The sequence below is a fragment of the Mytilus californianus genome, unplaced genomic scaffold, assembly GCF_021869535.1.
Source record: "Mytilus californianus isolate M0D057914Y unplaced genomic scaffold, xbMytCali1.0.p SCAF_3, whole genome shotgun sequence".
NCBI classification, from domain to species: Eukaryota; Metazoa; Mollusca; class Bivalvia; order Mytilida; family Mytilidae; genus Mytilus; species Mytilus californianus.
Window position 1 is genome coordinate 48,176,811 of NW_026262679.1, and position 25,016 is coordinate 48,201,826.

Sequence of the window (25,016 nt, forward strand, 5' to 3'; positions counted from 1 at the left end):
AACCTTAAAATACTTTTGGAATAAAGTCAGGAATAACAGGGTGTGCATAAAAAATCCGCCATTTTCAAATGAAAGAAGATGCAAAACCATATTTATTTTTCAAATTTATTCACATCCAAAGGACTTGTGTTGAAATTCGAGAAGACGTTTCGCCATATACTTTTTTTTATTATGAAAACGCGGAATTGAATATACTACAATTGTCACACCCATAAACAGTAACTTTCTTTTAATCTTATCTACTGGACAGACAGCAAAGAACCAAACCAATCGTGTCATAAGTGAAGCTTATTAAAAGTATTTTTTCTACTGATAAGGGAAAGATTTTTAAAGTAACGACACAGTAAGTTAAAGCCCCGTACATGGATTTTACTGATGTTTTAACGAGTCTTCAGTGTATTAACCAATTAAAAAAAGAACTAACATATGTTAATTACAAAAAATCGGCTGATCTTTATCAGGTCTTCTTTTCTTTCAATTTGTACGTTACGTTTAATTATTTACACTCTCTCCCAAGTGGTTTCCATTGATGGTTTTCAATAGTCCATTTTGATGTTATCCAACGCCAAACTTCTATAACAAGAATTGATAGCAATGGAATTTTTATGGATAAAAGATTGATTTTGTAATTACTACGACTATTGTCTGACATGGGAGGCGTTTGATTCTTACGTGAAGCAGAAAACTGGAACAAGCCTCGTGCATAACGAGACACCAATTGAGAATGAACATTTCACGTTCACTGTGTTTGTTCAGTCAGTTAGAAGTTATTTTTTATCAGTGTGAATATTGAATATGTAGTATTCAGCTGTATAGTTTAGACGACGAGATTTAAATGTTGATAAGCTATTAGTCAACAGCCACTTTCCTATATAGTAAAACACTGTGCCAAAGAAGAGCAATGGTATTACACTTTGATTAAAATGACTTCATTGTAGATAGAATCAAACAATATATTTAACTTTCTTTACATTTGGAAAGAAAACAAAAATAAGGGAACACTTGCAAATTTGTAATCTATGCAACATGCAGTGACCGATTTGTTTTTATTTTCGTGTGCCTCTCTATTGTTCGTCTATGTGTTTCTATTACCAGTTTTAGGTGCAGTTTTGTGATTATTGATCAATTCTTTACAATGATAATCGATCATTACAATCTCTGCACCTCTTAGATCACCAACCATTCGCTCGACTTAAATATTTAATTTTAAAATTCTTGATTTATCATTCATCTCTGATATGATATACATTGTACCTATAGTAAAAATGTTAATTAAAAGAAGAAAGCTATTTAAGATCTTTAAGAAAATTTAACTGCCTTCTTATATTTCGATTTGTGGTAGGTTAAAATTTCTTTTTGAAGATCATTATTTGCATATTGTGGTGTAAAGTTTATTCATTGCAGCATCATAACTTATCCTAAACTAGCCACACTTCTCATTCATCAAAGGTATAATAGAATCATAAACTCCTTCGTTAGATCATATTGCTTCATTATTAAAATCAGCTGTTAAAGAAGCTACTAGTACAAAACCATAATACTATCTCTTACAGCAAGATGGTAAATACAAAAATTTGAAATCGAGAGGAATATCTATAAAAAAATACGTTTCAATCTTTTCAAGAGCGATTTATCCTCTGAAGGGCATCAATTATAACAGTTCATCATTTCCACTGTTTGGTATGCGCATGCGGTTTGACTATATCTTTTGATTGAAGAACCTTAAACAGTAATTTTGATTAGAAGATTTTGGTTTTTCTATGCAATAAATATAACAGGATGCCAGTTAGAAATACTTCTTTTTTATCAATTCTATTTAATAATTGAAACTTTCATATAATTAAACTGATTTATTTGTAGTGGCATAATATTTTTAAGTTTGTGTGCATCCATTAACCATATATCAAACAGGTTTTTGATGTTTATGCATCAAACTGAAATTCATTTTTGACGGGCGTTCTACATTCACGCCAATTTATTTTCATTTACGTCATAATTTATTTTCGCCTATGTCTAATTAACGAATCAAATTGTCTATATGGCGTATATCAAATGCCCAAAAAATTAAACAATGGAAAGCCACATCAGTTAATATCAGACAATCAACTTTCAACATTATTTGCAATAATCGCACAGTTTTAAAGGCGGTTACTGTTATAACGACTTACAAAACTTGTTCTTTTTACTGCATATAAGTAGTATTTAGAAAAATGTCGGGCTTCTTAAAATTTTAGGAAATCTACATGAAAGACACGTGTCTCTGTCTTGTGTAAATTACGCCTATATCTACTTCACTCATATTTGTAAGTATCATTTATTTAGTTGTTCTGTTTAAGACAGTCCTTTTTTTAATTCTTTACTTTCAAAAGTGTTTATTACCGTTTGTTGCTGAAATATTTTGAATCAAAATAAAACACAGGCTACATCTAAGTTATTATTTTACAAATAAAAATTCGGAAACCAATGAGATTTTATAAATACATATTATAAACATATTAAGTGGTGAAGGCATTTACATTTATATATGCTAGTCGCGTAGTCGGAGTGAAGAAATGCATTCCAATTGAACAAAAGAAATCTATATACATCACTGATGCATGGAACTACACATCTAACGACTATCCTGAACTTGACAGGAGATGAAGAACCTTAAACGCTCCTACAATCTTTCGACATTATATTTTCTGACATATATTGATCCTTGTATGACTTACGTAAACATTTCATTATGCTATAGTGGTCAATTTATATATTTTCTTACGTTTTATTATTTTCTTATGATAAAATTTACCAGCACTTGTTTTGATTAAGAGAAACCAGACATAATTCTATGAAAAAATAAAACTATAACAACAAGAAATATTGCTTACACCTCATCAGCATTTTATACCCAAATTCATAAAGATGGGAAATTTTATGTATTTTCGAATCTTTGGGTTGTATGAATAGTTGCTGAACAATAGTATTGCAGGAAATGCCTTAAAACACATCTGCCGATATACTATGTGTAACGAATTGTAGAAGCTGAAAATCTAGAGAGTAACATCAAATTATAAAGAGAACTAAAACAATGAAGACAATGTACAAGCGTGCAGGAAGTACAGTTATGAAGACAATGTACGAACTAGGAATACAGTAATGGAGACAGTCGTACATGTATATCACATATGTATGAGATATATATAGATGTAAACCATTAGTTTTATATGGTCCTACAATTCTTCAAAGAAAGAACTTCTTGGATCGATTGAAATCCTGTCATCACCAGAAAATCCAAATTATCGTTATAACAAGCTGGATATAAATTAAGATGCATCTTTTTACTGAAATAATCGGGAAATAAAACAACCGCCTAAATCAAAAACATTAACCTTTATTACAAATCTTTGATGAAATAACTTGACCTCACATATCTTAATAACTTACATCACGAAGTAGTCCCTATGGGAATTTAACCTATAAATTCATTGTTAACCGATCAATGGATATCTAGTCATTTACTTCCTACAAATTGTTATACACCTTCACTATTTCAATTGAAGATTTCCCATTATTTTCTACTTAGGAAATCTCACAATTTTGTCATGTAAACATTGAGAGCTACTGGGGAAAGACTAGACGTTTTATTCAAAGTCAATTGAACAGAGATAAATTAAATTTGTTACAATGTGAACGAAACATATAACACGTGTTATTGCATTTGCAAACGTTTTACGACATCGTTTGGTATCTGAATATCAATCCAAACAAATAGATTTCTGTGTAGTTTCTTTCATATCGAGGCATATTAAACTCTTATGTAAATACCACACGGTTACCTAGGATAAAATGACTTAAACATTAATCAAATCACACTAATATGTAAATTTTATTATTTCATTTTGAATACGCTTTAATTTTGAAGAAGAAAGATTAACTAAGACCGAATAATTTTGGTGAAATGACTCTTAATTCTACCATACTGATGCAAAATCGAATCAAAATCTGATAAAAGAAGACAAATTTTATTAGCTGGGCGGTAAATGCGATCGAAATATTATCTAATTTACTCAAATGAAAAAGTTCTGTGGCGGATTGAATTATTTTTCCGATGACGAAGAAAAAGTGGGTCACTAGCCTCTATTAAATAACAACGTATTTTGACATCTACATGCAAATATAAGGAATCGCTGGGTAAAAATAATGAAACAGCAACCCAATAACACAATATAAAATGAATACTAGATAGATGAGCAGATGGACTGCTTTTAAATTTTGTTGTCTTGGAAATCATAAATGAACCCGTAACAAAAAGCTACGTCGATTACAACATGGTACGACATCTATACACCATAATAATTGACATAAAAAACACATCAAAGATACGAGGCTTATTATTTTGTACGGCACACTTAAAAAGACTCATCAGTGATGCTCGAATAAAAAAGTTTAAATGCCAAATAAAGTACGATGTTGAAGAGCATTGAGGACCAAATTATTAATTGGCGTTGGTACCTTATTGACTAATATAACTTGAAAAATGCATGAATGAAAATGTGTAAGGTATGTAACAGAATGACTGAAAACCAAATATTGGGCATCGATTACCTTCTTTATTACAACTACATTTGACATTGGATGTTTGTGTCGTTTGGTTGCTGTCTCATTAACGCTTACCTCCCATCTTATATTATTCAGGGCAAATAATCTTTATATGGGATACCAAAAAATTATAAATCAAAAATAGACTTGCATCAAAATACATGCAGGTTGGTAAACACCGTCTTGTTTCTTTCAGTATCTTGATTCGAAACGGATTATAAAATTGATCAAAACTTATCAAAAACGTTCCTTAATGACAAAGATCATTGCTTAATATTGAAGTAGTACTTTAAAAATGTCATCGTATATTAAAAAAATGACAACAGCGCGAGGACGACACATCATTTAACCGCATTGCTTAAATATTCACCAGAATATTAGAAATAAACGGCACATTTGATCCAATATCTTTTTCCAACCAATCTCTTTTATATTCGATACAAGGGTGTTAAGAAGACACAAAATCAAAACCAAGAACTCGAAGCGGTTCACAAAACGTTATACAAAATATTTATTTCGTGTTCACAAAAAATGACGGTTTTGATTAATTGACAATAGACATTGGTCAAATAGCATTTCATTTATATCCGGAATAAGCGAAATGATACAATTTTTTTGTAATGATTATACATGAAAGGTACAAAAATGTTTAATCCGCTTGCAGAGGGTTAATGTCAACACATTTATTTTAGTTAGGAGTTTGGCAAAAGGCCGGCAAGTATTGTTTATTTAAAACTATCCGAAGTTACACAAATCGAACTAGGCGTAGTCGTATTCTGTTATGAGTTAGCAGTATATTTCCCAACGTTATAATAGATAATTTTTATCCCTAGATCAAACTTGCAAAATAATTTTATAAATCTAATCAGAGGACGCAATGAACCAAGCTCAAGACTACCATAATAAAAGCTTATAACAGACATACCAGTCCTTAGTTTTTCTTGATAAATAGTGGTTTATGATATGCATTTTGTTCAGACATGACAAAAATACGTTCAAGTTATTGATTTCATATTTATTTTGGCAAATTTATTGGCATTTATCATATCTGTGTTAAGTCATTTTCCAATTGACGATGGCTTAAATCATAAAACATATGAAAATATTGCAGCAAGGGGCACAATTATATATCAGGACTAAATGGTTTACCAATAAATTCATAGAGAGTTTATTGACTTGAATACTTAGTGGTGTCCTCTATTTTATTTAGGATATGATTGGGATTATACAAATACTTGAAACCTGTTTGTTGAAACAGGACATGCATATGCAGACTGTGCACTTTTCACAAGAAAATATAATAAATTATGTACAGTGGATTATTTGGCTACATATATGAACATTCGTGGAGCTTCCAATAAGATTTAAAATTATTGTGAACGGAAGTTGTAGACCGTATTCATTTAAACGACCCTTATAGATGGAATGCACTATTTCAATGTGTAGATCATCAATGCACTAAAACTTAACCGAAGCACTTAAGCAGTCCCAGTAATTTCAAATCTATAAATAAGTTTTTTTTGTAATTGTGATGTTACACTTGCATCTTAACAAATTGTTATTTCGGTCTTTTACAGAATGTTTATTTATTCAGCCTATTTTAATTAACTTTTCGTATTTAAAACATGTTTTAGGTTAAAAGTTTTGGAGAGTTCCACACTGTAAAACAAAACCGTAACAATGTAACAAAAAAATACCTACCAACATTCCAATTAACTGAACAGGAAAAATTAAGAACAAAACAAAAGAGTAAAATCGCAAAAGAAAAAGAGAAAACAGCGTCACTCAATTTTCCAAAATATGGGAAAATACAGTTGCACCTTAAAAGAGTATATACATGTAGTTCGTTGAAGCTAAAAACAAAAATCAAAATGAGAAATTGTTCAAGACGTTGTTGTACTGAGATATCTCTAGTTCATATATTAGTAGTCTATATATATAAATGTAGATAAACTCAATCAGAACCCTTTACAACTTAATTATCTCTAGTGTTTTAAATTATGATAGATCGAAGCCAATGTAGGCATATGTTATATGCATCAATTTACATTGAACGAGAGCTTTCAAATAAACACTTTACCCTGGTATGCCTCACTCAGAACCTGCTAAATCAGATTCTGTCATTCCGATCAATGATAAACTGATCTAATGCCCTTTACAACGAGATGATGAAGACAATTATTGTCCTTAGAGTGATATTGTTTTATCACGGCATAGATTATAGACAGTAAATGAATATGCACTGATGTTCTACTAGTTGCCTGACGTGTTAAAACTAGGAACACATCACTTAAGAAACTTGTGAACACATTGATCGTTTGTTTTATCTTGATAAATCGACCAGACCGCACTGGGGATGGAACCAGGGGGAGGGACGAAAGGGTTTGGGTATTTACCCCCTTATTCAAAATAAAAATGAAAATAAGAGAACACTGACTAACTCATACACTATATAGAAACACTGTTTTTTGGCTATTTTGCTTGCCACTTTAAGACGTTCGACACCCACACCCCCACCCCCGCCCCAATTTTCAGTCCACTCCTCCGCCATATTTATATATACCTGATTTTTTTTTAGTTTTTAATAAGAATACCATTTAGTTGAAAGACACAGAAATATTACAGACAACAGATAAAAAATGCTAAAAATTTCTCTGTTACTTTTAGTAGCAATCCGTCTTTTATCTCATTTCTCCCATACTTTTATTCTAAATAACAAACTGAACATTAAGTTAATTTTACATTTACTGATAAACAAGTGTATACGAGACAATTACTAATTTGATTCAGTTTTAAATCGTTACAGTTGTAACACATTAACCTACACCTTTTTGAAGAAGGCATCCTCTTGAGATTTCGCGTAATTCATAAATTTTCCAGAATATTTCACCGATCAAAATGATAAATATGATTGATATAAAATAATTAGAAATTTTTATTCGAGCACTAACTTCTCCAATTATAACTTATTCATAGACGCAATATTATTAGACAAGGGATTTGAATAATAAAAACATCTTTCATTGTTCAAAATAACGAGTTTTCCATTTTGTTGCAATCGCAGCTTGGTGTGAATTCGTATACCAGTATTCTATATAAGATATCGCCTTGTTCAATACAAACCAATATAATTTGAAACGGATGCAGAAGATAAATGAATGGGATGTTCTTTGTCATATTTTTCTGTTGTTTGAGTTACTTTGAAAAGATTGATAGTATGTAAGAAGATCTATTGATATACTGTGAACCAACTCATTTTCGCGTACGATTTATTTTCGCGACTTTCGCGAGTAGAAAAATAACGCGAATATAGATCGTAAAGAATATGAAAAACTTGGATCTTCCATGATTAAAATACATCAAGTAAATTAGAAAATCGCGAAATTGATCGCCGCGAAGTGGTCTAGAAAGGGGTAAACGCGAAATAAAGTATCCGCGAAAATAAGTTGGTTTACAGTATCCGATGCCTATACCAATTGTCCTGAATATGAATGTAATAACTGTCATTGGGCGTTAAGCAACAACTAATCAACGATCTTGCAGGATGTACGAATGTTTAGTTCTTGGCGTTCCTACATGGTGAAGAGCTACAACTTACTACACTGTTAGCGACGTCGGTATGAGTTTTGTTATTCCAAAAGCCCCGTTCATGCACACCTGAATGCTTATAAAAATATATACAGTAATACACGTACAGATGTCAAAACGTGGACGGTGATTTAAATACACACGTTTGCAAATATATCTTAAATTCTATAGAGTAAAGATAAATAAGAAGATGTGGTATGAGTGCCAATGAGACAACTATCCATCCAAGTCACAATGTGTAAAAAGTTATCAATTATAGGTCAAAGTACGGCCTTCAACACGGAGCCTTGGCTCACGCCGAACAGCAAGCTACGTATAAAGGGCCCCAAAAAAGACTAGTGTAAAACAATTCAAACCGGAAAACCAACGGTCTAATCTATATAAAAACGAGAAACGAGAAACACTTATGAACCACACCAACAAACGACAACCACTGAACAACAGGCTCCTGACTTAGGATAGGTGCATGCATAAAAATGCAGCGGGTTTAAACGTTTTAACAGGCGGCAACCTTCACCCTAACCTGAAACAGTGGTATAACATTACAACATAAAAAGACACACAATAAAATATCAATTGAAATGGCTTAACTCGATCAAAAAGACAATACACAAAAACAAGTAAATATAGCTGAACGAATAAGTTTGATCTATGACACAATATAAAATTATAAAAAAGATGTTTCAATGTCAAAAAGACAACTTTAACCTAGGACAAATTGGCGTAAAATAAAGTAACATACACAGGTAAACTTAAATATAACAATTGTGTTGTTAGGAGTACAGAAACATTTTTTACAAATATGTTTTGTGCGAAGTCACTTGCTGACCAAATTTATTTGATACACGGCGTTTACAAGAGTTATCGTACTTGACATTTCCCAATATAAGACCTTAAAATCATGTTGTTTTGTTGAAAGTGTCAGGTAGCCTATAGGGTATAATACCTGCACAGGCCGTCAGTGATGTTATATGGTATATACACGGCCATTAAATTGTATTTTGGGGCTCAAGCTTGCCCTATTGTGCCGTCTCTCAAATATTTCAATTTCAGCGTTGGCAAGGTCCGAACTTTGTGCATTACATGTAATTACATACAATGTAATGATTATGTTAAAGGTAAGAAAATTCTGAAATAATATATGATTTTATAGATATAAAGATATACAACTATATGCAACAATACCCACTTACAAACTTTTTGTACTTAAGTCTTTGTTATAACGCCACATTAATCTCGAACTATGATCCGTCGTCCGCATAGATGTAACAGTATCTACCGTTTTACTACTTGTTACATGTATAGTTTAATTTTCTTCACTTTATTTTCCGATGATTTTAATCTTGAAGTTGTTTACATTTCCTTGTACGTTATGAATTAATCACACCAGTAACATTGAAATTGTAAAATGTTTTTATCTTAATGTCTTTTTGGCTATATTGATTTGTTGTTTGATGGACATATATCATTTCCTTTTATTTAAATAACATAATAATGATTAAATATGACAACTCTGATGGATTTTAAGTTGCGGATTTGATAAAAAAAAATAACAAAAAAATTTTGAATACCAACTTAGAACAAATATTTGTGCGGTCATGCAGTAATAAACTTCGATTTAAATGGCTCCCAGGCCGTATGCTAAATAACTATACCCCAATGAAATTGACCCAAAACAGTAAACATCTTACAAAACATTCGCCTGTATCCAACCAGAAATCGCGTTAATACTTTTTACATCGCGATGACCTTGAGGTCATTCCGATGTATTGCTATCGCCTAGATTTCCATTATGTAAATTAGTTTTGGGTTTGTAACCGATCTATAAACATGATAAATATGCGCACATAAACGAGTGCAAAATAACATTCCTTATCGTTTGATATAAATACATCTCTTCAATGAATACTGATAAAAATATTTTTGTTTACAACATAAATTAATAATATGAAAATGTTTTGTAGTTAGATATATATATATAAGTAAAAAATTATTGATAATATCAATGCACACGTACCGAAAAATTGTGTTAAAGCATGCGGAAGAATATCTCAAAGAACGTTTTGCGACAATACCGGCAAGGACCGGTAACTCTGTAATTATTTTTGCGGGAAAATATGAATGCCTACTCGTATCCAATCTTAGAAAAATCGATTTTTTACAGAAAAAAATACACCATGCACTTGCATTGCACTATTATTAGAATAGTAGAATAGAATGATATACAAATGGATGCAAATCATATATATATATGTGTAACTGTTATTTTAATATAATATATAACAACATATCAGTGTATACTGATTTGTATCACTACAATATAATAGTTATTACGGTGAAGTTGAATTTCCTGTCATTTATTCATCATCCACGCATGAACTTGTCTCAAAAAAAAAATATATCTCTGTACATTAACCTCAGTTTCAGGTAAAGGGATATGTTGTTTTTTTCTGAGACAAGTGCTTTTGACCATCCTCAAGAACTTGTGGTCATCCGATGTTCAGTACTTCAGTACTTTGATTAACCTTGTGTGCAGTGTGATATAAAAAGAACAAATTGAGAAAGACGTTGTCTCACGATGACCTTAGTGTGTTGTCCTAGATCAGAGAGCGAGCTAGCAAATATCAGAAAACAGACAAAAAGTTGACCTTTCAACTGGTCCGCGTGTTGAAAATTGTGTTGACATCTTGCAGGACAATAAACTGTATATTGTGAAAAACATAACCTTGTCGATGAGGTCGTGGTAAGGTATTCGCCTTTAACGGTATTCAAGACCACGCGTTTCATGTCATGACAACAACACGATTTGGTTGACCTTTTTGGAATATCTTAGTCAACGATGAGATGACTAAGGATAAGTATAATTTGTAGTTACCATATTTCCCGTCCTCTTTTTCTCGTTTGGCGATCATTTATTTATATGTGACTTACATGTATCATTGTATATCTGCTTGTCATAATCAACACGACGGGTATCACTATTGGATTACGAACTCCTTACCATTCCCGAACACCTGAGTTCATCCCTGATTTTTGGTTCTGTTCCGAGTCGCTCACTCGTCAGTTATCTGAACAAATTATCAATAAATCCCGAAAATAGGTTCTATAAATTGGGTCGAGCGGAATGAAGATAGCCACATGTAAAGGATGTTGGATAGGGGCCGAAATTTTGCTTTTCAAATATCAACATACGGAGTTATAACAAGGCTTTTTTAACGAAAGCGTTGCACTTGCCCTTCACGAGGCATCGGGTTATTCAACGTGCCCATTCCGACAATGTGTGGCTGTGTGTTTATAATCCGCACATCCGGATTCAATACCTGAGGGAAACTGAGTCCTATGTCTATAACCCGGAATACCGTTGGGGCCCAGGAAAAGAGATCTACACGCTTAAGCACTAGAAGTCAATGAATAGAGGTTTCGACCAAATTAATTACAATTTAACGGTATCGTATCAGTTTCGAAAATCAACAGATACGCATTTTGAAAAATATCCCTTTAGCTTTACTCAATGCAAGATATTGTAGAATTTCACCTGAAAAGCCTAGAACACGCACGTGAAAAAAATAAAGAGTTAGAGATGATCAATTTACATAAACATAACAATATGCCCGAGTCATTTCATCTTTGAGATCCTTTATAATTACAACAGGTATTTTAAGTGATATTTCCTGCTGTTTACGAGTTCAGTAAACTATTAGTATTATTTTATTTTAAAAAATGAGCAGATACTATTCATTTTGCTCATCAAAATATTCATAAGTACCCTGTAAAGCTTATAAATAAAACACTTTTCCATACATTCTGTTTTAGACTAATACTTTATTGCTACATTATAAATAAATGGCATGCCATTATAACTACTAAGGTATACACCTCAAAAACAAACATACTGTTGATTTATTGAGGTTACTTTAGACACTAATGCTAAAATAATCAATTTATTTTTTTCATGTCAGTATATTTGCATGTATAATGGTGCTCCCAGAGTAATTTTACATGCCATTTCTTAAGAACTTATATATGTTAGCTCCTACAGGGCAAACTATGTACATGTGTTTAGTGTATATATTTAAAGAAATAAATATTTAAAGCTGCAGTTGGATCAAATAAATGCATCTGTGTGATTTTAAGATAAACATCATTTCATACGCAATCTGCAAGTATAAATCCCTCTAAAGATTCTTAAAATAAAACAAATAAATAATATTTGTTTGAAATGCATACACAGGTTTCAATTGAACAACTTTGTAAGATAAGAAATTATATTGTTCATGTTGTTTATGACGAGGTTTTCTTTTATGCATCACAAAAATATTTCTTAAAAAAAGTTTTGTTATGCAATGTGGCACTCTTATATTTTTTTTTAAATTTAATTAGTTGGTAAAAATAACTCACATTGGTGTATATAGAACATCGAGCAAGGTTATAGTATCCAACCGATGTATTATATAACTATTCAGTTCTGTCTGGTGTATGCAGGTAAGACATTTTTTAAGTTAAGAAATTCATAGACTTACCTTTAATTATGAGTGGTAGCAAAAGAAGTATCTCAAGGAATTCCAGGATCTTTAAATAAAATCCAATTCTGGCCATATTTTATTGCGTTCCATAAGGTTAATGTTCAAGCTGACAATATTAGAATCACATTTCACAAAGAGTACCATCCTTACGATCCACTGTGTGGTACAATCCATCCGGAAACCACAACAGTTTTAAAATGTCTCTTCATCATATGTATTTTTGTCGATGTAGAACTCTTTGAACTCTTCTCAACGTGAAAGTGTACAATATATACTACTAATGTTCTGATTAGACTCTGGAACAAAGAAAACAAAAACGAAAATAATTCCACAGCTATTAAGTTGAATGTAACTATTACAAATATAAATGAAGTCTGCCCTCAATGTGATAAGAAAATAAATTCTCCTTCAGATTTTTCGAAGAGCTTGTCTTAGTTATGGCTACATCATAATAAATTTTAATATGTTTTGAATAAGACGAAGTTAAATCACAGTTCAAACGTCTTATTCAATTGTTTACCAACTCTCGATAAAAGTTTTTATTTCACCTATGTCGCCGATGTTTATCAAGAAAGATTTCAGAGCGTAGGAATCGATTTTACTCTCAATATAGTATGTTAACACAATTCATGTGCTTTATTTTCTACTATCAATATTTGCTTAAAGATTTATATAATCTGAGAATTATGTTGAGAATTATGTTTATAATTGATGTGGAAACAGCATCCAATTTCATATTCCAGTACTGATTAATTGGAGATCAGTAATTTAAGGAAGAAAAAGCAAATTTATTGTCCTATTAATGTAAACTGTGAAACAGAGAAAAGAACAACTAGGTACTTGAAATAATATTAGAATACTATTTAAATGCTTAAATAGCTAATACATGGTCTTTAAAAAAAATGGGTAAATATAGATGAAACAGAATCTTATAAAAATATATTTAACTTCTCGTGTTTAAACATTTGATTAACATCAATATGTTAAAAGCATATATTTGGCATGGTCAACTTTTGACCCATCTATTTCATAAATTGTGAAATCACGTATTTTATCCAAGTTCGTACCCACTAGTTATTGATAGTACAAATACAACCGTAATTCAACTTGTGGGTTTTTGTGAATCATATTAATAACCATATTAACTGTACATACAGGAAAGACTATATAAAGATATCGTGACAAAACACAATATTTGAACTTGAAGTAACTTAATTTTCAATTTATTAGTCAATTACATGCTTATCGAATTAGAAAACTGCACTGCCTATCTGTTTCAAATTTCTTATGCCCACATCTGTGACTTTCCATTTTTGTAAACTTATTTAACAGTATAATAAAAAAGTGTTTTATGGGATTATCTTAGCTTTATATGACTTTTGAATGTGCCGTTCCATTAATTTGCATTTTACAAACCACTTCTTCGTAATCCATTTGACATGGTTTCTTTGATCGGCAACCCATAAACAGTATATATGAATAAGTACTTTATGACCACCAATTTAACTTTGATTTCACAAAAGTCAAGATGCAGTACAAAGTGGACAACTAATCGTGCATCTAAGTAATTATACATGTAAAGTTAACGATCGGAAAATTGTTCCATTATATTTGCCGAATGTATTTATTTTGTCCAAGCTTAATATTCCAAAAACAAAAACACCAAAGCATGAATTATTCAAAACTTGTCGTTTTGATCGAAAATATATATTTGTTAAGCTTACATGTAGCTAGTGGATTGATATTCTAACAAGCTATATATACTCCTGATATCGACGTTAATAGTGCTTCTTTTTTTAGTGAGTGCGTACATGCAATAAATACCTGTGAAATTGGAATTCAGCATTTAACAAAAACTAGAAAGTCTGCTTTATATCGGAAACTTTTTTCTTGAAATCGATACTGACAGAAATCTTGAAATAAGGATCTATTTCGATGATTTTAGTTATGTTATATATATATATATATATCATCAGAACCATCATCCAGCGCTTATATACGTATCTCATTTGATAAGATATACTAGAGTGTGTTCTCACAGTGGCAAATTCACTAACTACTCTTACAGGGTTTCGCTCAACATCATGAATTGATTGATCAAAAAAGTTTCTCGGTTTTTCAACTTATTTGGGATATTCTAACTTGACTATAGATCACCATGCATGTCAAACAGACATTATCAACGGTTTGGTAATGTTCAATATTTGACACTAACAAATGATTGTGACTTTCGGTGCATACATAGCAGGTGTTGATGCACATGTTTTCACTCCGTTCTAATATGATTCCGATTTTTTGGGCTCCTGTTTTGTCGGTTAAAGTAATCTGGACTTGTGTGAGGTCGCCTGTCCCAAGTCAGGATTCTTTAATTCAGTGGTTGTCAGTGGTTGCTGTCATTCATATTTGTTTTTCGTTAATTGTTTTGTTCTAAATCATTTTTTTCCCGTAAAATTTTCTAACATTTTGTCATGTTGGGGTCTGTTATAGCTGACTATACGGTATGGGTTTTGCTCATTGTTAAAGAATACATGGTGTCCTATAGTTGCCGCTTTTATCTACGTCATTTGTAGTCTCAACAATAGTTGTCTCATTTGGCAATCATATCACATATCGATCCTTATTTTATTTTAATTACTTGTATCATGCTTAAATCTCAGAAGTAACCACAAACAGCCTTACCCAAGGTTTCAGTCACTTGTATTTGTTTAGTTCTGAAAAATCAAATGATTTGACAGAATCTGAATTGATAACCAGTGGCGTAGCTAGGCCATTTTAAAGTGTACGCCCGAAACTCATCGAGGGGTTTGAGGTCCAGAACAGAAGACCTCCTAGTTGGGGGCGAAACCCCCCGGATGTTCACGCGTTATTGAGAAAGAGATACCAATATCTGTCATTAAAAACTCATCAATAGCAACATATTTGGTCGGTTAAGAACAAAACTTTACGACAAAGGAGATGATTTCAGCCTCCAATTGTGAACTTTTTTTTTCTTTGTAGCAACATTCCAGCAGCACCTGCATATGGAGTATATACATGCCAGTTGATAAGATATTCCAGAGCTTGCATTTCCTATCATCATTTCCTTGATAGATAGTGGATGCTTACAAGGAAGCTACTGAACCAAGAGTTCCAAGTGGTGAAGTTGAAATCATCCCTTCGAAAATTTTACGTTCGACATAACGAGTAGATTAATGACGACGGATATGTTCCAATTGTTGATATTACCACAATCCCGTCCTCTTTTCCTCTAATGTGATCTACCGAATTAGACTTATCACTGGGTTTGCACACATGGAGTAGAACTTGCTTACCCTTCCGAAGCACCTGAGATCACCCCCAGGTTTTGGTGGGGTCCGTGTTGTTAAGTCTTATGTTTCTATGTTGTGTTTTGTTTACTGTTGTTTGCCTTTTCATAGTTTTTCGTTTTTTGCCATGGTATTGTCAGTTTGTTTTCAACTGATGAGTTTGAATATCCATTTCGCGTCTCTTTTAGAGTCTAATTTGTTTTTTTACAGTTAAATTTATTCATTGTATTGATTTGGAATATAATGGTAATGTATTTAAGAGAAAAATGTCTAAAACAGTTGCTTAAAAATATGTTTAAAAGCAATCTAAAATTTATATCTATATTTACTTGCATGCTCGTATCTTATGAGTATAACGAAATCAGAGATGTATATTTTAATTAGATTGGTTTAAAAGGAGATGTGGGGTAAACAATCAATCGACAAAAAAATCAAAACTTATTGAGATAGCCAAAAAGCAAGTCTCCATTTCAATGTTGTCGTTCTATTAATTTTTTTGACCTTATAGATCTAGTTTACTCACCTTTTTAAACTCAAATTTTGTTAATGGACATATATTCTAATTAATTTTCATAGATGGGCAAGTGTAACGTAAAAATAAATATTGAACTGTAACATAAAAATGCAAGCGACATCGTATCTGACCAGATAATGAATTGCTTTAAACAATAGTAAACTGAGTAGAATTCACAGTAGATTGAGACTTTGATAGAAAATGAAAAAGTATATAATATAAAATATGAAAACAACACATTATTAATTTCATGAGTTTGAAGCGCTTTTCTGGATTTACCTTCATCAGGCACGCTCAAAGCCGAATATTTTAAAGCCGAGGATGTATAAGAACCGAAACAGTTACAGAGCTATATGTATATGATCTAAAATTACCTAATAAATCATATGATACCATTAGATTAAAAAGTATATTTCGTCACTTTGTCTTTTATTTTTTCTTCAAAATGTATGTGTACGCCCGGGCGTTTTGACGTAAACGTAGCTACGCGCATGATAACGTTTTATGAAATGGTGCATATAGTTTACCACTTGCATTGGGTCGATTGTGTTTAAACATGCTTGGGAATAAAAAAAATTATGATTTGGCAATCAAAATTTTTACATAACATGATTGGCACATCAAATTTCACTGATAAATTGTTTTTTCCTTTAAATTTTAAATATAATATGTACTACTAATTTCAGATCAAAATTAAACTGAAGAATCTATTTAAAAACACAATAACACGAAACATTTGGCGTCTCACCTTTGCAATCAACGAAACAATGCTATTAATCAAATTATTTGAAGAATTGTTGATGTCATTCAAATGAAAATAGTATGCAAACAAAAAGCACCTACACCAAATCCGTCAATCAATATGTCGTTAGCTTTTCAAAAAGTACGCAGCACGTGCTCTTCTTAGCACGTTTGTTCTAGTATAGATGTTACACCGCCACTATCGGATACCTGTCACAGATCTAGAGATGTACCAAGGACGTAGTGCACCAAAGGGAAGTTAAGTATATTGCAAATATAAGAATTTTAAATTACATGTGGAAAAATTTTAGATTATAATTTATCTGACGTTTAATGAACTTTTCAATAAAGACAAATTTAAATACTTTTAAATAACTTAAAAGCGCTTTAAAATTATTAATAATATTAATAATCTCAAAGCACTTTTAAGTTATTTGAAGTGTTTAACGTGGATTGTTTTATTCGAACTAGTTAGTAGCGGAAACATTCCCCATACTCTATAACTCTCTGATAATCTGAGCAATCCCGTTAGTATTTTGAAGAAGAAAAATCTAAATGCGCTTTAGAAAGGCACACAGTATAATAGCTAGTCGTTTTTAATTTCACGCTGCTTAAAATTGATCAAAACTGTTTATTATAAGGGTGATCAAATGTCAAAACAGGTGGAAGCATTCAATGATAATAGTTTTTGTAAAGAACAACGTTGTTCGTGCGAGTGATACAAATTTGCCGTAACATTCGTTTGTAGTGTTTATAATATTAATCCATATGCACTTATGTATTTGAAGCTTACAGTTTTTCTTTTTTTAAAGATTTCTACCGAAGTGAACCAGAAGAGCATTTGTTAGAACTTTCGATATATAACAATAAATTAATTAACGGAAACTGAAATGGATGTTATACAAGTACTGAACTTTGGATTTTCCGTAATGTCAAATGTACTAGCTGCTGGTGAATTCCTGGTACAAAATGTTCTTGGTTCATGCAGTTCGTTTAAAACACACTTCAGTCTAATAGTTATAATTTTAAAACTGAGAATTTTATCATAATTAAAATGGTCCAAACAAAATAGTTTTTGCATCAGCTGCAAGAATACAATCTAACGTTCATTATGATTAGCAAATATCTAACAGAACTTAATAAACAGCAAGGTTTCAGTGCCAATTAGTGCTGCTCGATATGATTTTGATTAAAAACTGTTTTATTAGCTGCGTTCAGGAAAACATTTGACACAAACTTTGTGTAATTGACAGAATTATATAATTTGTAATACATGGATGAGGTTCAGTAATAAAAGAGATGAGATTTTTCCGTTATTTTATTTGCTGGATTTAATTGACCACTAATTGTAAGTGCGATCAAAGCTAGGGATCGGTAATTTAATTGTCAAGGTAGATAACTCATGCCAAAGTCCATATCCAATTATCTGTTGATCAGTTGGTAGGCATGCTTCCTTTAACGCCACGGTGTTTACCATTGATAATAATAAGCTATTTAATCGGCCTGTTACTCAGTCTAAACATTTGTTAATCAGGGTTTTTATCTTATCTTTAAATATTACATAAAGATTGTATCGGGATTTAATCCTGCATAAATACTTTAAATTTTAAAACGTGGTAGGATTAGACTAAAATTTTACTAATATTTAACTTTACCCATGTGATCACTGTCGCCTTTATTGGCTTAGCACCGTCTTGTGACCTCGTTAAGATAAGAATAAAATGAAAATCGGATTTAACGGTACTCTTGTCATGTTAATGATATTATTGTAATGAAAAAAATTCAAATTAAGACAAATTCAATTTAAACTAGTAATTTAACAAATAATTACATTTCGTAAAGACATTCTGTTTAAGGCAAGCATTTTTTTAGTTAAGAAATTAAGCATGTTTATCCAAGTTGTATTTACTGCTTGTCCTTGCTCAGCAGATCAATATTTAAAATAATAAAACCCTGTCTCCATTTCTATCATGGAATGTGTGTGAAATCATTGTTTTTCTTCAAAGTTGTCGTCATAATGTTTTGAACTAATAAGTAAACATTTATTTGTTCAATGACAACTGTTAAGTAAATAAAATCTGGAAGCAACCTCAAGAATCATTTACCGCTTTAACGTAAACTATCATTACGTTATATAGCTGATAAGATGAGTGGGTCCCATATGACCATATATTTCCCTATTTTCTGGAATATATGTATAATTATAATGTTTCTCTCAAATGATCTTTAACAGTGGCAATAGGTCCTAAAATGCGAAATCTAGTTTACTCGGAATCTTCTATGTGTTATTATCTTGTTTCAGCTCATTGTATCAGCAATATTAATGAAAGAAGGTTACGTCTAAAAACATTATAAAGAACATTATTTTGATCTTTTTATGCTTCACGAAACGATCATCAACAGGTTTAGAAAAAAGAAATTACTTAGCTACACAACTCGCTTTGGTACATGATATATACCGTATGAAATTATCATTTTGTAAATGTCATTTCCACTCCGTCTTATCTTTTGTTTATGCTTCATTTGTGTCTCTTTCAGTATAAGACGTAAAACCGAATTACATTCTTTGTTGTACATTTCTTGTTTTAACAATAATATATATATACTATAGTAGATTGATGTAGCAGATACTGTTTCTAAACCACGAAGCCAGACATCAGAATATTCTAGTGCACCACCCACGAATCTCTTCATTAAAATATTGCGCACGAAAAAGGTTAAAATTTGCAACCTTATTTCAAGAAAAAAACTTCCGCAAGTTTTTACTACAAGCATGACTAATAGAATAGTGCGCAGTAAGTTGTCAAAATTAACACTTGCAAAAACGACCATTTGAATTCATTAATAATTAATTCTTTTAACTTATCATCTCTCGTAGATATGCAATATTATGAAAGAAGGTAGCTTCAGCTAGTGCATGCTTAATTCGAATTAAAACATGTTGTCAAACTATTCTAAGATATCGATAACATGCATGGTGACTTATAGACTAGCGACGGAAACTAAAATTTTCGTTTCAGTGATGCGAGTCATTATATTAAAAGGTTAGTAAAAAAAAGCACAAGCTTTGTCAAATCGTTTTCACTAAAACATCAAATTTCCGTAAATGAATACGGAGGGGATAAAGAAACAGCGGACAAAGTACGGGTTAATAAATCCTCATGCATATTTATGAACTTCCGTTGTTTAAATCTTCTAGCCGTCAACCTGTATTCACAATCCCCAAGAGGTCAGTTGACTTTAACGTTCAATCGCAATATTACGGGTATTTCAGTGGAAGGCAAGTAAATGAAAAACAACCCTTTCATATTTTGGTGCGTCAAAAATTTCCACGCTATATGACCAAAAGGGACATAAAAACAGCAAAACTCACGCAAGGTAAACTATGCACGAGAGAGTTAATACCTTAGCTTATTAATGGTTACTAGAATCAAAGGAGAATTTAAGAAAGTTATAAATCATGACAGCGCCGAAGCACTGAATATAGGACTGATTATACCCCCAATGATAAATGTCATTATCCAATCAATTTAAGGGGGCGTTCGAATGACATGGACATTTGATAACTTGGCCACTTGAAGAAGGCATGTTGACTTTTGTGTTGTAATCTTTTGTAATTTTCAATCAATAATTTGTTTTTCTATTTCTTTGTTCAATACATACTAATTTATTTTATAAACGACATTATAGAGCAAACGAAGTATTTATCAACAAACAAAAATCAATCAAATGGTATTTTACCATTGAGAACCTAATAAAAATTCATCGAATTACTTCATTTACGTATTAGGGCAAACAATTTCCACTATACATCTTCACTCGAATAAAGTATTTAATTGTTCCATTTGTCAAAATTACGCGATAGACATGTAAATAACTTTTACGTTTTTTTTTCTTCTTTAATATTTTTCCCGTTTTATTGCACAATGTAATTTAGATGTGGTATATGTTCATCGATATTACTTTCCGAAAGTCTAATCAAGATTGTTCGTGATAACTGATGGCACGGATTAATCAGAGAGTTTTTTGAAGCACTGATGATATCTATAGATGTTGGCTTCCAATATTTGATTTCCTATTAGATCTATATCTTTTCCTCATATTTTGTATTTAAGTTCTTTCGTTCCAATATCGGTCATTTATCGCATATCGACTCTCTAAAAACAGTTGTACTTTCAACGTATTATTTTGAATACTATTTTTCCTTCGTACTTTAAACAAACAACAAGAATATGTCATGCTTTTAAGGTACTAAAAAGATCATTAACTATAATAACTCGCAAACAATGTTTTGTTTTATTTGGGGTCATTTGAGAACGAAAACTTACGACAAAAAAGATGATTTCAATTTTGTCATTGTGAACTCTCCGTTGACATGTTAATGCAGTTCCATGCAGAGAGATGAGGCAAATAGAAAACATGTCTATTTACTACGATATCCCAGAACTTGTGATTTTGATGAATGCCATTCTATTGATCTCTTTGTTTGATTGCTTAAAGCCAGTTTCAAATATCAATGATTTTCTTTGGATGAAAATATTAATTCTTTCTAACTTTGTGTGCACCCGAAGCACTTTAAGGTGGTACCAAACACCTTGACTAAAATTAATTTGGCTCGTTTAATTTTCATAAAATTTTGACAAAATATTTACTTTGACCCTTTGACAAAAATATAAAGATTTCAAAAAACCACACACTTTATCGGAAATTTTTCATTGGATATATAGCAGTTTGACAAACACTAATTTTGATCATTGAGAAGCTTAATATTGCCTCAACAATAGAACGTGATTAAAACGTTCAACTGATTTTCACAGAGTTATCTCCCTCTAGTGTTATGTACCACCTTAAACTTCATCAGGAACACTCAAACCCAAGAATTTGAAAGACTAGGATGTATAAGTACCTGAACATGTGAAATGCGGCATCGGTATACTATAATATATATTACAGACACTAAGTCTTGATTATATAGGTTAACAAAAACTTGTCTTTTGCATGGAGATGAACAATCGTTTAAGTAAATACAATATAAACAATTTCTGAAAAAGTATTTATGTGAAAGTAAAACCATTACTTGTCATGTGCTTTAAATACAAATACATCTGTTTGGAATGCAGGTTGTATCACAAAATAACAAACAGCAGATATTTGGTAATATTTTATGTACTACTAATGCTTGATGTGCAGAATAGTTCCAGCTTGATACCTCAGACTGATCTCTTCTACACAACAGGAAAAAATGTGTGGTATGATCAAAATGAATAACATTGTCTGAAAGCTACATGTTGTATATAGTCTGACATTAAATGTTGTTTGATGTTCTCTGTGGCTTTCTATTACTGTTTCGTAATGTTCATCTTTTTCCATCTTTCAATAGGTTCCTAAAGTCTATTTTATCTCCTTTTTTCTTAGATCAATCATCGAAATCCTAGGGGTCAGTTTATTACCGATAATCGTGCTAGGAATTATTATATTTACATATAGCTTAGGTTATTGAATGCGAAAATTCTTTCTACCATTCTAGTAGCCAGTTATATATGTATATCTTTTTTTTTTTAATATGGTTCAAACTTGTCCGCCCAGTATTCTTTTTTTCCTCAAAAAACTTATGAACCAACATTTGCAATATTCAGGCATCCAAGGAACTAGGTGAGCCACAACCAACTGATACGTGGGAACCTCGACATCGTTGCTGCTTTATTACATTATATAGGTTCTGTCGATGACATGTTATAAAAAATAGGATAGCTAAATTTACAAACATGAATATAACATTGAATAAGTGGTAAGTTATTGGGGTTTTTAATAGTTATTATAGTTGTTTTGTTGAATATTTTAAAACATAACATATCTAATTACTATAATGTACAAGTTTTACTATATTATATCAAGATCGACATTAATATTTAACAAGTGCGGTAAGAGTAGGTGCGATATTTGTTAAATACATTCTGATAAAAGTATAGTCATATCAAAAGTTATGTGTTGAATAATTCACATTTTCGATAATATAACTATTCGTGCAAAACTACATTTAATTATGTGTATGTGATGTATAGTTTTAGGAAGCTCGTTGCAATATAGAACACTCTATATTTTGAAGCAGTGAAAAGTAACAGGTATTGCATTATTTACGTTGAAATATTCCCAGTAGGTTCTAATACAGACCTTACGATCAAAGCCTCAGAGTATGATTGATTATTGTTGTATTGTATCAGAAAACCTTTTGTTCTGAAACACTTTATTAGCAAGTTTATGTACGTATATAGTTATTTGTGGTATGTCTAATAAATGTTTTCTGTGTTAAATGTGTAGCTAGCATGCAAGTATTTATGAAGCTTATTGCTCTGATTAGATTTGAAAAGCCACCTTTGACGTCACGAGTATGTCTGAAATTACAACGGTTACAGCTTGTGCGTCTCGGTAAAAGTCTACATATATAACAGACCTTACGATTTTGTCATGGGCGACACGAGATTCTGTAATAAGCTGTTAAAGATACTCTAAAGTGCAGATGCAAGTCTATGCTTGGACGAGGGGCAATTATATCAGATTTAAGCTCTGGCATTTTTACACTTTTATAATAAAGTAAAGGATCTGTAGAGCACAGGCTGTCTATTTCTTTTCTGTATATCTTCCGACTTATTTTATTCTTATATAATTTCGTTTTCTTTATATTATGTAATAAGTAATTTTCAATTAATTCTGGTTTATTTTAGATAACTTAAAGGTTGAAATTAAAGCCTGTATCAGAAGGAGAATACGGAGAGTGCTATCTTTGTTTCCCGTTTGTTAATTGTTAACTGATTCTGGCTTAATGTTCTAATTTTCTTTAGTTAAAAGGATATTGCATTTGAATAAATGATCTCATATCAAAATAGATGATACAGGAAATAAATTACTATAGGATTCAGAAACAAGCAAAGTTGTTGTTACAAGTCACCTATAGTCTCTAGTATACCATATATTCTTGCGTATTTAGTCAAAACGTAAATTGTGGCATGCTTGAGCTCTGCAACATATCTATGAGTATGAAAAATGTGAAAGAATATGCTGAATGGACATAGGGATATGCTATAAAATGTCAGAATATGATAGAAAAACATTGAATAAACATGGAAATGTGGTGTGTTGCGCCAGTACAGTGCGTAGTTAAAGGTTTTTGAATGACGGAGCATCTACCCCAATTATTAAAACGTTTTGCTTATGTATTTCTGTATACCAAACTAACTATAGTAGGCAACTGCTCATCTTAGAGTACTGTCGAGCCAAAAGTCAACTAAGACGATACGGAATGATGAAAAGGTAGTCAATATAGGTCATGTATTTATAATGGGTGTACAATCATACCACACCTGCCTTTTTTATCTTGTATATATACTGGACAACATTATATGCAGGATGTGAGAAGTTGTCTCTAAATCACCCAGGGACAGTTTGGGTAGTCAATTAAATTAAGATGTAATAGAGGTGAAATTTTAAAGAACTCGAGTCCATCCATTCTTAGGAGAGCACAACGAACTTGTCCAACTGAAAAATTTTTGTTTTTGTTTTAAGGGAAATATTTAACATTTTGGAACAGTATATTTTAAGTTATTGATATAGATGCTATAATATTCAATCTCCAGTTAGGATTTGAAAAGTTTATGATTTTAACCGTATGAGTGAAACAAAAACAGGAAAATGTGGCCCTTCTTCTTTCCTTTTATTAACCTTCTGCCTGCAGTAAGAATCTTAACGAGTGGGGTCGGGAATCTGTTT

At 31.6% G+C, this 25,016-nt stretch overlaps 1 protein-coding gene across 4 annotated transcripts in view; it reads right to left on the minus strand.

Moving 5' to 3' along the window:
• Positions 1 to 25,016, minus strand: part of LOC127734750 (zwei Ig domain protein zig-8-like) — a 52,218-nt gene that overhangs the window by 23,433 nt on the left and 3,769 nt on the right. For all 4 annotated transcript variants that reach the window (XM_052244755.1, XM_052244754.1, XM_052244756.1 and 1 more), the window contains exon 2: positions 12,690 to 12,988. In XM_052244755.1, the coding sequence (XP_052100715.1) occupies positions 12,690 to 12,765 (76 nt within the window). In that variant the 5' untranslated portion in view covers positions 12,766 to 12,988. The remainder of the gene's footprint in view (positions 1 to 12,689; positions 12,989 to 25,016) is intronic.